Consider the following 19098-nt stretch of genomic DNA (forward strand, 5'->3'; position numbering starts at 1 on the left):
ATAAGGAAAAGAAAAATTGCATTTTAATTTTTGTTCCGATCATTAATCGAATAATTAATCTTTATCGAATAGTATACGATAACGATTGTTTATTTTAATCATAAATGTATTCTACGCGTTAACGTTTAAATAATAAAAAAATAAAATAAAAAGCAGATATTATCTTTTTATTATTATTAGAAGAAGAATAATGAATGTTAATCTGTCTTTTAATGAAATCAAATTTAATATCGAATGGTGTTAAATATTTATAGAATGACACGAGGACAAAGTGATTTGTCGTGAAAACAATAATGATAAAACACGATTGATGAAATGTGAAGTATGTATAAATATATATATTGTTGAGATGAAAAAATAAATAGATAGGAATAATACTCACCGACAACTTCGAGATAACCAATCTGACTTTTCATAGGATCTGTGTTGATCTGGCACATATACCATCCTCGGTCAGACTCCCTGACTTCGCGTATGTGGAGAAACCACGTACGGTGGTCACTATGAGATACCGAGATTCTGTGGTTCTTCGTTATCACGTGATTCGCTATCGTCAGTATGGTTTGCGTATCAACTCGTAACCATGCCACCTGTGAGCACAATTAAGATAGTGAAACAATATTATTTACTGAAATTTCAATTGAAATTACCCTTTCTTTTGATATTACAATTACTAATATAATCCTTACTCGGGGATATGATATCATAAGCTGCTTATGAGATCCTTAAAATGTTCAACTAAAATATATGACACACATAAACGTTAATTTAAAAGAAATTATTTAAGCTGATTCATAAATAACTTAATAAAAGTTCAATAAAAAAGAAATATAAAAGTAATATACATTAGATAAAATAATGAAAATAATAAAGAGATTATTATTTAAATTCATTATTTCTTTTGAAAGAAATGAAAATATACTCGTGAATTTGTATATCAAATAAACAAGGATATTCTAATAATCATTTTAAATAAGTAATATAAAAACAAATATTCCTACGGTCAATGGTGCGAGAACAGAACAGAATCGGAAGAGGAAATTAAAGCATCGTAGTAGTAGTTGAAGTTTACTGTTTACCGAATTATTATGGAATTTGAATTTTCCGTGAGATAAAGTTTGATTCACTGGATTAGGGAGTCGCAAGTTTAAGTTCTTCCATTGCGTTTTCGTGATATTTCCTGTGATTTATTGCGTAAATAAATGCATAAAAGTAAATATGTACCTCGACACACGACGATACACGAATGAATAATACAATTATTATTTCTATCATTTTGTATAATCAATTTATTTAAAAAGAAAACAATAACTCTCACATCTTTTAAGATAAATGTTTAATATCTTAATTAACTATAATAATCGAGAGAAAAGAATAAGAGAAAGATAGATACATAAAGGGAATATGTGATCTTTTTAGAAACGAAGAAAACAATCGTTCTTTTAACTCACATTCGTTCTTTTCTGCTTTTCTTATGTTACTTCGTAAGTCTCTAGCCAGTACGCTTTATATTTTTGATTCAACCTGTTCTATCTTTTCCTTCCACTGTATTTCTCTTTCTCCTTCCTTATTTTTCATTTCTTTTTTCCTTTTTCTTTCTATATCTTCCAACTGACCTACTTTTTTCCACCTAACTTCGAAATATACCAACCCCTTATTCTTTCTTCCTTTCCAACGCGTTAGCATATCTCCCACTGCTACTGCACTTCCGTTTCATCTATATCAATTATCATTTTTCATTCGCGATTTTTCGCCCTGTCGCCTAAATAAAAATAGAAAAAAAAAAGCCCATGAAATCTCGGTGCAGTCATTACGGTTTATCCCATTATTTTATTATTTCAACGTTATACCTACCCACAGTCTTTTGGGGTTCGACCATTTTTCCGCATTACCCCTTTTTGTGCTTAACAATTTCTTCAATTTTTTATCATTAATGATTTTCCCAGCAAAATACTCGTTGCATTTCGTTGTTTCTTTTTTGTTCCTTTTTTATTTTTTATTTTTTACGACTGGTCATTAAGAATCGTTGATATTTATACATGCACACGCTTTTTCGCTTTATCGTTTAACTTAAATCTACGCGCGCGTGTCTGTGTTCATGCACCTGTACGAATATGTCGTTTTTATGCATGTTTAAAAGTTAATTACTAACGAATATTGTTATTGTTAAAATATGATCGCAATACCTTTTTCCACGGGGAACAAAAATGATCTTAAATCGAATAATCAATTAGTTGTAATTACGTTTAATAAAACTTATCAACAGATATGATAGATAATTGAAAAATTAATACGACGAGGTAACAAATCGTATATAAATTAAAAATACATTTACGTGTGTGACATTTTGATAAGTCAACCCTATTAAGAAAATGAAATAAATTCTAGGAGTGTAAATAAAACACGAGGCTATTTCAAAAATGTGCTGGCACATCGAAATACGTTTTCACATCCGTCAATTCTAAAATTTTCTTCTCTTGCATATAGCACACGCATATTCGACATATACATATACCCCACTATATACATATTTCTTCATATAATATTTTCGTGCAAGCTGTATTTAGACGCGCGTAATACACTAACATATCCTCGTTCAAAGAGAACGTATAATGGAATTGCTATCGTCGTGCGCAACAGACACATTTATTTACGAGAATATTCGTTTTGCGTTTTTATAATTTCACAAATTTTCCCATCCTTGTATAATTCTCCCTCCTCTCGTATTTTTTTTATCCCTTTCTCAAAGTATCACATACAATCCTTTTTTCCCCGAGAATAACTCATCACGTAAATAAGAAATACACACACACACACACACATTAGAATTTTTCACGTTCGAATCAACGAATTGGAAAACATTTTCGTTTCTTTCTTTTTTTTTTATTTCTTTTGACTCTCGCGAAATTAAAATATTATCAATACCGAAAAAATATAGTTCTCTGCAATGGTTCAGCATTTCTCTTTCCCTTTGCTTTTGGTTTCGTTTAGGTTGAACGTACTTGCCGACCGGTGGTTACGCATTCCCGAACGATTATATAGGACGTCGGTGATAAAGAGCATTCAGAGACAAGCGTGTGCTTGATATAAACCATTCGATGTTACGACATACGACCCTACACAAGAGGATTAGAGAATGATTTCATACGCCTCGGTATATCACAAAGGTATGTTAGTATAACGATGATGCTAATGTATCCTTCTCGTACCTGCATTTTGATTTCCAAGTCTTCCGTTGTGTTTGCATACTATTTCACGCTTGTATTACTCGTTCATCTAATCTAATACACGTATACACATACACACACTGTATATAAGACGATCATATATGGTCATACGAATATAATATATTATTCCAAGTTTCTCAGCAATCATTGGATAAAAAAAGTCTTCTTTTTTTTTTTCCTTCGATCTAAGTTTTTAGCCGTCTCGATGCTATTTCATTTCGATGCCGTGCTTATTTCGCATTACCTAGATTTTATTTGCAATCTCATTTGCTACGATCGACGCTTATATCCTACGCGATTAGTCTTATCTGATCACTGGGGTATTGTTTTTTTTTTTTCGATAACAAACTTTCATCGCGTGTTCTTAGAAATTCTCAAGAAGCATCATCGTCTCTCGTACACGATTGGGGTGGTATCGTGTATCTATATATAAAAAAAAAACAAACAAACAAAAAAAAGAAACAATTTCGTGTTTGAAAAATGTGGTGTTCTCGTTGAAATTACGTTTGACTATAATATCATGAAAAATAATACTGAATTTCTACTAATACCTTTAAAAATGTCGGTCATTATTGAAAACTATGGTTAAGTGGTACTCGTCTAGAAAGTCTATCAACACTCCTTTAAAAACTTTGACTTTTCGAAGAACGGATTAAAGGAAAAAAAAGAAAAGTAAAACTAGTTGAGAATAATTCTATCAAGAGAAAGAAAGAGGGAGAATAAAATAGAGGAAAGAAATCCCGGGAATAATAAATCTCGCTAATCATCAAGACGATTTTAACGAGCTGGCCAGTCAGACAGCCAACTCAACGAAGAACGGATCTCGAGAGGGTTTCACAAAGTTAGCCGACTGACGAAGAGCGTACGGCTCGGAGAGTAGGGTCTAAAAGGGGTTGAAAAGGGGAGTTGGGGGGTTGGTTGGTAGAGCTAGTCGTGCGGACTCTAGGATGCAGATATCAGACATCGCGGCCCTGTAAATCTGCCAGAAACCGGTGTGAAACGATGGGTGGTTGGATTAGGAGGTAGAGAGGACTAGTCCTAGAGTACCAGAGTACCACCAGGACTACTCTGAACACCTCTCTACCTACCTAGTACGAGCACCTAGTCGGAAGCGTGCCATGAACTATTGCGTTTGATATCCACGACTCGATGAATGGAAACTCTCCCTTGGTTATATTCGCCCGCACACGTGCAAAACCAGGAACAGATTTCATATGTGTGTGTGTGTTAAGTATATATATATACTTGTATGTATTGTAGAATATTCTGTAACGTATTCAAGAGACTTATGTACGTAACTTCCGTAATATACGATAGCCAACTATTTACGACTACTAACTGTTATACTACAAATGACATTTCATCTTTGGAGAAATGATAATATCGATATTATTCCAGATAAATATATTTTATTTCAACATTTTTTATTAAACGATTATGCGTTATTATTGATACTAGAAATCATTTTTCTATAGTATTATTGTCTTATCGAATCACTATTCGCGTGGAAGATAATCAAACGTTACGATCTACGTGATCATTAGAAAAGAGAAGTCGTAAAGACTTTGGAGTATAGATTTTATGTTCGAAAAAAGGGTTCGTTCGAAGAATGAAAACAAAAAGTATATCGAAATGTCTGGAATACGATGGAAGAAGATGACGATGGTAGAAAAATAAAAACATTTCAAGATTCGATTCGATAAGATTCGACCGACTTTTAAAACCCTCGTATTTCGCGAGCTGCTTACTTTCTTTCATTCAGAGAAATAACAACAAACTAAGAAAGGGATGTTACGTTTTTGGAAAAAAAAAGAAAAATAGGAAAAAAGAAAAGTGAAAGAGGAAGACTTTATTAACCCAATGACATAAATTTTTCTACTAGACGCAAACTCATTTATATATATATAAACTAGTATATATCTCCCCTCCTCCCCCCTCACTCGGTTACAGCGGCTAAGCCAAGCAACTTTCTTGATCCCACGCGCTCGATATACGCGACCAGTATCGTCAGACACGCCCGTACTTCTCAATTTTCTACAAACTAAACTTTTTGACAGGTCACCCCTCTCACTCGTACTGTCTCTCTCTCTCTCTCCCTCTTTCTAGGTTTTTCTTTCTTCCTTATCAGATGTTTTGAAGAGAAGAAGTGGTTCATATCCGAAGACTACAACGATGAACTTTGGATGGGTATCTTTCGTTCATCTAAAAACTAAGATCGTGCTCACTGAAAACGTCTCAACATTAATTTGTTATTTTTAACCCTTTGAATGGGTGGAACGTGTCAAAAAATTGCAATCGTTGTGGGAACTGAATGATGTTTTTCTTGTTAATGTTATCTATTTCGATATAATAAAAGAAAAAAAGGAAAAAATAATCTCGAGTCAAAGGATCGTTGAAAAAAATTCGTAAGCGCGTATATGCGTCCATAGTACTCGTAGAGGATAATTTAAAATAAAATGTATTTGTCGCATTTAAATAATATTACATTTATCTTGAATAATTGGAAATACTGATTAGAAATAAAATATTTCAAGTAAAATAAATGTAAGAGTATAAAATAAAGAAAAAAGGAACCATAATCTGACGAATCGATAATCCTCCTCTAATAAGAAAAAAATAAAAATATAAATATAGAAAGAGAGAGAAAGAGAAAGAAAGATTTTATCCTATATATATAGAAACATACACGTACGTTTTGATGTCTGCACTCGATACATATACATGGAAAAATAAATGGCAGTTTTATGAGAAAACACAGGAAGTCCATCTTCCTCCATCGCGTATACGTTTCCGCGTTTCGTGCTAGCAAGTGGCCTCGAAAGTTGCACTCTAAATCTAGATTAGGTATACGCTACTTCAATAGAACCATCGTTTCCTAATACCGTTCGATGGCTAAAGGGGGAAACCTTATGAATTACGACTGTAATTCTAGTGGAAGATAAAGAATACGTTACTAATAGTAGTTTCATGGATATTTTAATACCAAGAAACGAACCAATTTTTGTTCATCAATTCGTACAAAATTTAAGATAATAATAGTACGAAACAATTTTTTATATTTTCTAGAATAAAGAATGATACATATGTTTTTATAAGTAATCTGTCTCAGAAAGAAAGCAAAAACTAAATTAAATAAAATCGAACAGGTCGTTCTGGTTGGTTTCGAAAATGATCATTCGAAACATTCTTGGAAATGAACACCCTTCTAACGTAACGAATATGAAAAAATAGTTTCCGACATGCGATATAGATTAAAAAAATGAGATAAAGCTAGAAATTAGAAAAGAAGAAAACAAACAAAAATTGAAGAACAGCGTGGGTGTTCTTCGAGAATTGGGATCAGGGGTGGTAGTCATAGTATTCTAATGATTGGTCTATTTAGAAAACGTTAATGTAGTCGTTTGGTAGAAACTCTAAAATGCCTGGAAGGATCAGGATAGTAGCTAATACAGAACGTCTACTACGCAATTAGTAGGAGATGCTAGCGCCCAGCCCAAGACACGGTAACTCGCCATAATGATGGGGATATTAGAGTAATTAAGGTCTTCAAAGTAGTCTACGAACGGTGGAGGAGCATTAGGTGCGATCCCAAGGGTCTACCCGAAATGTCACTACGAAATGTCATACAGCTGCGGTTCCTGCAACCTTCCTACTATGCTTCCACCCTTTATCTACTCTCATTCCTCTTTCTAGTCCCTTTCTCCCACCTTTCTCCCCCTTTCCGCTACTTCCGAACCTCATATCGGACCTACCCTATCCGTAGAGAATAACGTTTGAAATACTGTTTCCTACAAATAACACATTGTACATCGTGCCAAAGTCCACATGGTCATCCCTGAGTGATACTTTTCCGTTGTTTTTATCTAATTCACTGATTGGTCGACTGATTGTTTTACGATTGTTTAACGACAGTGATCATTTTTCAAAAAAATCATTCTATTTATTTTTTTTTTATTAATTTAAAATAAAATCAATCAAGAGAGAGTGTGTACGATTTATTATAATATGAAAATGAAAAAGTTTTAATTACACATTGATGTAATATTTTATTATATTTTTGATTGATTGATATTTTAGTATAGTAAATTAAATGTAAAGAACGTTAACGTTTAGCAATCGTGACTAATTTTGTGAATTCATTTTGATTTCTATTACCTTTATATAGTTTTGTTTTTTTCTCTTGATATTATTCTATTTCTTTTTTACTAGCATGTAATAAAGATTTTGTCAAAGAAATATCTTCATGGTATATCATTGCCAGGACGTATCATTTTCAATGATAAAGGCTCATACTTCATAACGTCATACGTCAGTTCAAAGCATTTTCGGTTTAGTAATTCGATGCGCGCTTTGTTCTGAAAGGTCAATTACAGAAGGAAATCATTCTGAAAATGTATGAGAAACGATAAAAATGCACTAGGTTTTTCACGATGTATACTGCTCATTGAAATGTGACATGGAAGACATACTATTTAAAAAAGAAAGAAGGAAAACAGGAAACGACGTTACTTGATTTATCATGCTAACGTTATCGTTATCTTACACGTTCCGATTACAATAAATCAATTACATGTTTCGATTCGTTCGAACGATATAATACAAAGTAATAATATTAAATATTATAATTTATCGTAATGTTTTTTTTCATCGAGAAGTGGAATATTTTTAATACAGTGACTTTTTAAATAATATTTATACATTATCCTGCAGAAAAACTTATTGCATTTATTTTCTTTATACTAATATTACTAAAACAAATTCTTTTCGATAAAATAACGTCTATGTTTTCGTGCGATAAGTAAAAATTATTCAAAAAATAATTTCGAAAATAAATTTTTATCTATACGAGAAACAGAAAATATTATTGTTATTCATCGTATTTGTTATAATTATTATTATTACAACGATCGTATCCTATTTCTTTTTCTCTCTCTCTCTCGTTTTCTTTTCTATTGCTTTGAGAAACGTAATTTGACGAGATAAGGATTATACAAAAAAAATGCTAAGAAAAAGATCACGTTACTGTGTAATATTGATAATCCCATAGAAAAAAGCATGTCAAAAGAAGTTATACATTCCAACTTGATTTTCTTTTAACATAAAATCTTTATTTAACTTTTACATCATATTAATCAAACGCAAAGTTATTCATTGAAAACGTATTTTACCAAACTTGCTCCTTATCACTCTATTCCAAATTTCATTTATCAAAATTAATATTGAACTGTGTACTATCATTTTACCTCAGGGATATATTGACATCGTAATTTCGTAGTAGTTTCAATAAGAAGTTGATATACACATTTCCTATTCGTTTATAATACGAGCACATAAGTTATCTCGCGTTTAAAAGTATTTATTCGTGGGGGGTGGGGGGTGGGGGGGGGATGGAAACAATGGTGGTATGAAAATTTACGAGAAACGGTTAACAACAACCGGTGACGCAACAGAAATCATAGTTTTACTTCAAGTATAAGGTTTCTCCCTCTACTCTTTTTCTTTATCTTTTTATTTTTTTTTTCTTTCCTTGCTGTTTCTTAGATCTAGCTAGGTAATTGGCTACGCGTAGTAGTCGTGAACACAAGCTTTTCCTATGGCTTTTCGCTCCAAACCATTATCTTACGGTACGATCCTTTGACTCGCGGTTAATTATAGAGTCGGAACTCACAAGCGGACAGTGCAATTAAGAAGACTCGCTAAAGGAGTATTTCAATCGAACTTCTCGAACATTTCTCGTCGTTTCTCTTTCCCGAGTATTTCTCTCTTCTCTTTATCCTCAGTCTCGTATAATGTGTATTTAAAAAAAAAAAAAAGAAAAAAATACAAAAAAAAAAACAGCGAATAAAAATCTATCCACCAATTCGTTATAAATAGAAAATATCAAACGTGAAACGCGTTTCAATGAGAATATCTAAATATTTTCATCATTATTCATTACTTTTTACTCTCGCGTTATAATATATTATATTATTATATTTCTGAAAAAAAAAGAAAAGAAAAATATGATAATTATAATGAAATGATTTCTTTCAAAATATCGCGAGTCTTTTTCAATATTTAAATTAATTCATTTCTATAGAAAAAAAAAAAAAACATGTGCGCTCAGTCGTGAATTTTAATTTTACGTGTATCAACGTTATTATATTTTGCTAATTAGATTTGTTCTACGATTCGATCGATATATTTAAAGATTTGCTCACATATACCTAAGATATTAATTTTATTTTTAACAAAATTTCCGCGTACTTTTGCACCTTCTTGTTAATAAGATTTTTTTTGTTAAAATGTATCGCGTCGAAGTCTTTCCAATCTTTATAACTCCGTACAACAACACCTTTGCAATAATTTCCGCGTATACTTTATTCTTGCAAAAAAAAAAAAAAGAAAAAGAAAGAAAGAAAGAAAGTCTGATATACTTTGCGTAAGAAAAGTTTTCCGCAACAACCCGCCCCCCACCCCTCACCCTCCTGTTCAACTCGTTAAGCGTTGCACCCGGTATTCAAGGCCCCGGAAATATTATCTTCTGGTTAAAAAAAAGTATTATATAGTAGACGCGGACGTTTCGCGCACGCTTTCCTTAATTATGTTTCTTTGTTCAAAATTATGGATAGTACAATGTATATCACAGCGGTACACTACCGGAACACCGGTATTTTTTTACACAAGACTTAAGTTTTTCTTCGTCCCGTTAGTTTACTTCGACTTAAAATCGCGTGCAAATTAATGAGATTGAAAATACGATGGTGACGAAAATACTCGATAAGATTGACCTAAGCAAAGAAAAAACGAGCCACCATATTATTATCATGCGTCTTTGTTAATTTAACCGTACTAATCAATCCTCTACTTTCTTCTTTTTTAACTCGAACTTTTAATTACGTCAATTATTTGTCGACAAACTTAACGCGATTGCTTTACTTCAAACTTTACCTTACTAAGTTTTACAATTTGAAAAAAATAAATATCCCGTTTAACAGATAAAAATAAATTATGTTATACGATTCTTTAATATATTGTATTAAACAAATCTATCGAAATTTGAAACATTTAAACGTATTCGCGTGCTATTCTGTTAGATTTATAATAATTTATATGTGTAATATTGTGTATCGATATACTATTGATTGAAAAATCAATTATTTCCCAATGAGATATATTTCATTACTAATTTTACATTTGTCCACGATAGATCTGATATGACCTATATTAACGTCATTAATTTATTATATCATCATCGTAGGTGTTAACGACCAACCTAATAAAATCAATAAATCTCTATTTATTTCGATGATTATTCTCTTCCCTTAAAAGTTATTTAGCAAGCTCAAGCACAAATTCATATCACGTACAATAAAACACAAGTTTATCTTTAATTTAAGTAATATTAATTAAAAAAATTAAAATGATAAATGTGGTAAAAAAAATCGTTGATCGATGAAAATAAAATATCTAATAATATATATATATATATATTTATAGAAAATATTTTTCCAAGATCATAAGTCAATGACATAAAATCAGCAGTTATAATCGACGAATTTGAATAAACGAACCATCTCGCGAGAATAATAATTTGAGGATTTAAACCAACGAAGTTAGCCGTTATTCTATAATGATACTCGGTTGAGGTCATTATGGAGTGCTGAATTGAGTGAGAGACTTTAAAATTAGCAGATGCATCGATGTTTAAAGAGGAATGGGATGATTAATTGAGTCCCGTGGACTGAAAAGTCGATGAGTTTATTCTGTCTAAAGGTGATCGGTCGAATGCTTCGATGATAATTGTAATTCAAATTGATTTGAAGTATAGTCTAGAGTATTCTCTAGCTCATTTTTTTTTTCTCTCCCTCTCTCTCTCTCTCTCTCTCTCTCTCTCTCTCTCTCATTCTTTCACACTCTTTCACGCTCTTAATCTTGCTGAGTTTTCAGTATCTTCCAATGGGATGGTTGAGACTGCATAACTTGGTTCTCATTTACTTCCATAAAGAAAAAGAGAGAGAGAGAGAGAGAGAGAGAGTAAAAAATCGAATAAAATGTGAAAAAAAAGAGAGAAGAAGTAGCAAACGAATCTAAGTGCTTTCGAATAGCAATGAAAAAGAAAAGAAATGCCTATCGATAAAAAATCTTCTCAACGTGAAACGGCCGAAATAATGCAGCGAAGAACTGTGTAAAGTATTTCATTAGGTAAAGAAATTAATTCGTTTTCCATTTAAAAAAGAAAAACACACACACATACACGATTTTGTAATGATTTACTTCTCAAAACAAAAATTAGAAATAATTTAAACATCCCCAGTTGACGATATTATGCAACGTACCTAATTATTATGATAAACGTTTGCGATTAGAGAATGATTATTAGTCAAAACGATAAAACAAATTTGTTTTCACGTTATCAGATCATACCACTACGAATAAGCAAGACTATATATTTTATACGCTCATGTGTAACCGTGGAAGAGTCAAACGCATGTTGGTTAGAACTTCACAATTAAAATTCAAACCGCGACGATAGTTCTCGGGGAAAACCATAAACCGAGAGAAAAGCCGCGACCCGTTAGCCATTATATCCGAGAGTAATAACAAAGTCCTAGCTTGGTATCCAACCTACCCCTTTCCTAAATCCCCCCCCCGAATCCCCCTGAATATCCCAACAACCCGATATCACTAGCACATATTATAAACTCATAGTATAAACTCATCTACCCCGTCATACTACCTCGTTCCTTATCCTTTACCTTTCCTTCCATCCTTTCTCCTTGATCCTGATAACTAAGAATAAAGGAATTACGAATTGTATCACTTATCCTCGCATTCGTATGCCCCTCGTTTCTCGAACCTTCCTTGCGTTATCAAACTTTACACAAAACCGACGTTTGTTATCATCAAGCCGAGTAAACGCAGCAGCAGCAGCAGCATGCCAATAATGTTGATTTTGTCTTTATTCATATTTTAACGTAACTGCAAACGTGATAGGATATGTATGTATGTATGTATATATATATATATATGTGTATATACCTAAATTGTTCGCTAGCTACGTCAATATGATATATTAGTTTTAATAATACAGTTTCGGCGATTGATTAATGATGACAGATGCGTTGAGTAATAAATGATTGAATATATAGATTCGAACAGTTGATATGAAACATTTACTAATTATTACGATTAAAATGGTTATGACTAATGATCTTGATAATAATTTACATGTAATTGGTATATAAGAGTGATAACAATTGCAATATGATACTAAAAATAATTATGATGAAGGAAATATAAGTATAGTAATATTATATAGAAACTAAGAAAAATATTACAATAACTTTGCGTCCATTGATTATTTTTTTTAATTTCACGATGATACTTTTATAATCACATGTTTCTTTTTCCTTTGTTTTTCTTCTTCTTCTTCTTTTTTTTTCTTTTCTTTTTTTTTGAGAGAGAGTATAATTATAAGAACGATCCCTCTATGAGAATCTAGCTGTTTACGTTTATCTAAATAAACAGCGGAAGTAGCCATGACTAACTTTTTTCTCCCACGCATAAAAAGTTCCTCGTAAAAGTCTTGCACGTTGAGAAGTTAATACCCTTTTCCTAAGGGTGATGGTAATAGAGGATCACCGTTTGCGACCACGAGGAAAGTTAAAAGCGTTCGTAATTATATGCATTTCACAGGTGCACCTGGTGGTATTCGCGTATATGTTTCCGGTATTAAATCGTATTATTCAGGTTATTTCATGGAATAACTAGACAATACGTGGAAAAAAATTTTTTTTTTATCGTACACTTAAATTAATCGTTTTATGAAATAATTACAATTCGTCTCTAAAGTCTGCTTATATTCATTTTTTTTTATCTTTCGTTTTGTAACTTTTTGAAATACCAAATGTTATTTTTTTAATCGTACTATTCGGATCTAATCTACGACTCAAATTTCCATTTAATATTATTTAATTAATCGTCCTTCTTCTAAATTCATATATTATTTAATTGAAATTACCTTCTTTCGTATCTTAATAGGTATAGATATTTCATAAATTAACGGGTTTTCAACTTTCTTCTAACGATTAACATATATAAAAATAAAAGAATGGAAGAGGGAAGAGGGAAGATAGAAAAAAAAAGAAAGAAGTCGAGTAAAACCATTAATTTCTCAGTGGGAGACTCTCGACTTTGCAGCTCTGAAAGTCTTTTACTCCCCCTTCACTCCAATTTTCTTCCCTACTTTCGAAGATGGATTTTAAGCAGGGGATTGGAAAAACCGAGTCAGACGAATACGTTCAAGGATCAACGAGTAGGTGTACCGTCAAATATATATATCTATATATATATATATATATATTGAAAAGTATTCATCCTCTCGTTCGACCATGGACTCTCGTATAAATTTTCAACCGATGTGTATATTTACTTTATTATTTATTAACAATAAAGGGGAAGAATATGTATATCCTTTTTTTTTCCTTTTTTAAATATTAACACGGGATTTTTGACGATATCGATTGAAACGAAAACAATATATATATAGTTTCCATGTATTATAAAATATAATTATAATAAATAACAGTTTAGTAATAGTTTAGAAATTTAAACGCGTCAACGTTAGAGATATTAATATATTATAAAAGATGCAAGGAAGAAAAGAATTGAAAAAAAAAAAATAATGTATTTGGAAAAATATGGAATACGTTCGTAACGGTAACGGAGCTAATTTCAACGAGACGTGACAACTTCAACGTCATTTCACAATTCTTTTGACTATTTCTACCATATCATAGAAACTTATAAAGAAGTTCAGATATTGTGAAATATGATGAATCGTATATCAAAAAAAATTACTAGGAAGTACAAACGAACGAGTAGAGTAAAAAAATCAAATATCTCGTAACTTGATTCGGTGGAGTCCGAAAACGTGAACGAAAAACAATCGTAACGCGAGCGTTTTTAATAAATCAAATAAAACAAAAAAAAAAAGAAACTATTTATTCGATTATTTAATCAACGAAATTTAAATGTTAAATGCGCGTTTAATGCTATAGGAAAAACAAATTCAGCGTTTTCTGCTCAATTATTTATATATACACATCCGATATAAATTTTTAATTAATATTACTTATCTATTTTAATATTATTTTTCATCGTAAAAGAAAAAAAAACGAAAAAAAAGAAAGAAAAATAATCTTTTTTATTTATACAGTTCCTTTAATGGAAAGTCCCAGCTTTAGATTCGAGGTAACGTTGATACATAGGGAAAGGAGACAAACGCATAAACGCGAAGCTAACGTGCGTTACCATATTCTCGTGAAATTTTTTATAAACCCGTTCGCCTTTCGAAACACACAGAAATAAGCGAACCACCAGCAGCACCAGTACCAACACTACGTACCATTGTAATTCTCAACGGCTCAATTATCTCTCTAATACTCATTCCTTTTTCTTTTCGGTATACCTATGCATGTACATACATAGGTTACCGTTGGTCGTATTTGAATAATAATCCCCAGATCGACCAACTTGCGAGCTTCTTCATCGTGGTCGGGCTGATTAAAGCAAACGACCGAGAGTCACTGAACCAACCTTGGGGTACATTTCTACTTGCACACACGTCTTATCCTTTACGTGCGATCTCTCAACGTAAAGGATAAAATGAAACTCGCAAGAAACTAGAGTATATATATATATATATATATATATTTATATATATTACACATATATAATACATACACGTATACTTCTATGAAAGTCTCTCTAACGTTGACCTTTAATAAGTATCAAAAACTTTTCCAGAATATTCACGTCCAAGACCCCCGCGACTCATCTAAGCTTCATTGACAACATATTTTCATCGTATTTTTTCATTTCTTTTTTTCCTTTCTTTAACTTCGCTAACCGACTGTAGACATTTATTAATTTAATCTTTTTTTTTTCGTCCATCGGTCGTACGAGCTCAAGCGAAATGAAAAAATTCGTCACTTTACCAGACTCAAACCATCCCACCTCACCCCCACTACCATTCCCATTCCAATACAGAATGAATATCTTTTTCCTTTACGAGTTCCTTCCAACTGAAGTTCACTTCTGAGATAGTTGGCGATTTAATTCAATCCGTTAAATGAAAAGGTGAAGAGAGAAAAGAAGAAGAAAAAAAATGTATCCTATATCTCATTAATTATCAGCAGAACTAGGAGGAGAAAAAGAGAGAGAAAGAGAGAAAGGAAGAAAGAATGAAAGAAAAAGATAGACAGTTTGGAAAAGTTCACCGAAATGGAAGCTTCTTCGACTGTTAGAACGAGTGGACATCCTTAAGGTTATTTAGTCTGTTGACCTCGTTTAACCATCCTAAGTTAAAAGAGAAAGGAAAAAGAAGAAAAAAAAAAGAAATAAACTCGAAGAGAAAAATCCTTATATCCGTAGGAATTGAGAATATTTTTTTCCTCACTGTCGGACGATGAGCTATGAGATGATGATGATGGGGAGGGGTGGAGGGGGGAAGAAAGGAAGGAAGGAAGGAGGAAAAGAGAAAGGCGACTCTACTGCCATTCGCTTGATTAATTAGCAAAATTATAGGAGCAGAATGAAAAACCGAATACACTCGTCTTTTGAGAATCACTCGACGTTTTTCCTTTTTTTCTTTTTCCTTTTTTTTTCTATTTCTTTTTTTTTTTTTTTTTTTTTTTTTTTTTTTTAGTCTTTATTCGTAATTACCGTCCCAACGAATCAACTGAAATGTTTAAGGCGATGAGTGCACTTCATCCTCGGTGGGCTCCAATTAGACACGGAAACTCGCACTGAAAAATGTTAACTCGTCTACGACCACACCCCCTACTCCCATCCCTATCCCCATCACCTATTCATTTTTTACTATATACATTTTTGAATTTTGTTTTGTCTTTTCTTTTTCTCATTCTACACGCGACCTGTTTGTATCGTTGAATCTTTTGACATTTTACAATCGTCGTGTAACAAACATCGTAATTACATTGTAATTAACGTTACATTGTTATTAAATTCATTATTAGATTTTTTTTTTTTTTAAGTATATTACTTTATATAGTCTTTATCATAAATTTCTCCTACGTATTTTGAATATTTATATCGGAGCTTGAATATTATGTATTATATATATATGTATTTGTATAAAATATGAAATATACTTATACACGAATATTATTTATTTTGTAAATGGTAGATATCCCGTAATGCTATCGTCGAATTATATCGTTCTCGTTTTATTGCGATAAATATATATATTTTTTTTTCAAGCGCATTATAGATCTATACAATAAACTAATTATTCTAATCATAATGAGAGTCCTACAAATCACACCTGGATAGAAATACGTAACTACCGCGTGTGAACTACTACTACACAATGACAATTAGCAACGATATAAGTTAATTAACGGGTAGCAAGTTTAGCTACTACTCGATATCCAACGGATACTCATATTTCAGGATAATCATCAATTTTTCTCTCATTCCGTGAAAACTCTCTGTGTATAGAGGGAGAAAGTAAAAACGAAATTTGTACGACGAATTAGTCGTAGTTGAAATAAAAAAGTAATAAAAAAGAAAAAAAAAAAAGAAAAACGAACGATGGTAATTTATACCACGTTGCGATAGCACCGCGGATGATTCCTTGATAAAAGTTTTGGAATTTTCGTTTAAAATCACTCGAGCTTGGAGCCATTAACGTTAAGAGAGTAAGTTAAATAACTGGCTGCGGTTTTAGTACTTTAAACACACTTATTCGTAGAAACCAGCCAAACAATTGGGGAAAAGATATAAATCAATGTAATAGGTAAAAAATTCTTTCACGTGAATAGTAAATAACTGAAGGAAGGCAGGGGTAAAAAAGAAATTTTCGTTTGATTTTTATTTTTTCTCCCACGCTACCCATCCACACCTCACTACACCACCCCACCCGCCCCCCCCCCCTCGCATTTCCTCTTTCGGAAATAACTAATTAAAAAACTTTACATGATTAAATATTATAGAATTTACATAAGCATTCCAAGAGATGCTTTTAATGAACGAACGAAGGTAAGAAGAAATTCTAAAATTGTCGTCTCTTCCTAAAAATGTGATATTTTGAAAGTTTATTTTAAAAATAAAAAAAAAAAAATAAAATAAAAAAGCGAACTCTGAAAATAAGAGAACGATACGGTCCGAGTACTTAATCAAATTTCTACGATGGAGAAAACATCTAGTGAAGATTCTATTACGACCTCGCTTATAATTATATTAATTTAAAAGTTTAAATTACCTTGTATCCTGCCAGATCCTGTACGATACACGACAGCATAGCTTCCCTACCGACGGGGGCAGTCACGTTGACAATTGGTTCCTTAAACTTTGGATCTAAAATAAGGAAAAAGTATTTATCAAGTTATTTCCAATATTTCTTTACTCTCGTTAAAAGTATGATCAAACAAATATGTAATAAATATTAATTATTAAATGTATATTTATTGCGTAATATATATATTTTTTATTCAATTATCTTTTCATCCTTTACGTAGTAACAATTTTATCACAAAATAAAAAATAATTGCGATAGGAATATAAAATTGAATGAAGAAATACAGAAAAATAGGTAGTTGGAAAAAAGATATTAATAATTATTAATGAACTCTATTTGTATTAAGAATATGTGTATACGTTCTTAAGCTCTAACCGATCAATTTTGAATCATAATCATACTGGTATATTTATTTATGGAAAGTGAAAATTGAACGGTCGTTTGATTTGTAGAAGAAAAAAAATGTATCACACTACTTTGAAACAAAAAAACAAATGAAAATTAAACTAGGATGATAATAACCCCCCCCCCGCCGCCGCCCCCTCTTTATCGTCGTACACGTTGAACTCTGCATAGAGAAATATATGTCACGGTAAAATATTAGATCGAATCAAAACGAAGATTCGAAAAGATAAGTATCCTTCGAAGCGAGAAAAAAAAAAAAGTTAATACTCGATGTACCGTAACTCGTTGGTCCTGCAAAGGGTCAGCGTATGTCTTTGGAGGTCGAAAGCAGGATCGGGACACGTAGGTTGACTATAACGGTGATTGTTTGCAGAGGACATAAAATAGCGATCTGCCATTGAGGGTAGAGCGGAACGAAATCGAGAGAATGAGAAGATAAAAAGATAAAATGAGAGATAGATAGATACGGTAAAAGAGAATGCAAGAGGTGGAACGTGTCACGGATGGATTCGTAATGGAAGAAAAATAGTGGGGAAGGATGGCAGGGGTGGTGGTGTCAGTAGGAGTAAAAAAAAAAAGAAGAACAATTCCAGTATTGTACAATGAGAAATAATAATAGAACCTTATGCAATATTTCACTATCTGTTTCAAGATTTACCTTTACATACAGATATATATGTAATTTTCATTTATTCACACGATACCGTGTGTATTTTATTCTTATCAAAATATTATATTACGTATTTATATATTTGCTAAATTAAATAATTTGGAAGTGAAAATAATTTAATAAATTATTATACGTTATTATAGGAGGGTCTTTGACAAAATCTCTTTTGGAAAGATGAAAAGCATACGCAATAATGCAATAATACACACACACACACACACATATATATATATTGATGCATTCAAGCGTACCGTCAATTGAGCAATACGATCTAATGCTTTGATCTTATTGATATAAAACTTGAACAGGTTGTTGATTGTACTGCGTGACCCAGTCAAATAATTAATTATGAATTTCTGAACTAACCTTATATTCGCAGTATCAATTCAAAAATATCATACACGTACGTAGTTTTTAATTTAAAATGAACAATATTGCATATCAATAACTCTGTATTTACTGTAATACGAGAAGAAAAAAATATAATAAAA

At 31.8% G+C, this 19098-nt stretch overlaps 1 protein-coding gene across 2 annotated transcripts in view; it reads right to left on the reverse strand.

Moving 5' to 3' along the window:
- LOC106793647 (opioid-binding protein/cell adhesion molecule homolog) overlaps positions 1–19098 on the reverse strand; it is a 156249-nt gene that overhangs the window by 37616 nt on the left and 99535 nt on the right. For both annotated transcript variants that reach the window (XM_014760770.1, XM_014760771.1), the window contains exons 2-3: positions 17497–17591; positions 383–590 (exon numbers count right to left, since the gene is read on the reverse strand). In XM_014760770.1, the coding sequence (XP_014616256.1) occupies positions 383–590; positions 17497–17591 (303 nt within the window). The remainder of the gene's footprint in view (positions 1–382; positions 591–17496; positions 17592–19098) is intronic.

Source organism: Polistes canadensis, unplaced genomic scaffold, assembly GCF_001313835.1.
Source record: "Polistes canadensis isolate GaletaPanama2010 unplaced genomic scaffold, ASM131383v1 scaffold_16, whole genome shotgun sequence".
Classification (NCBI taxonomy): domain Eukaryota; kingdom Metazoa; phylum Arthropoda; class Insecta; order Hymenoptera; family Vespidae; genus Polistes; species Polistes canadensis.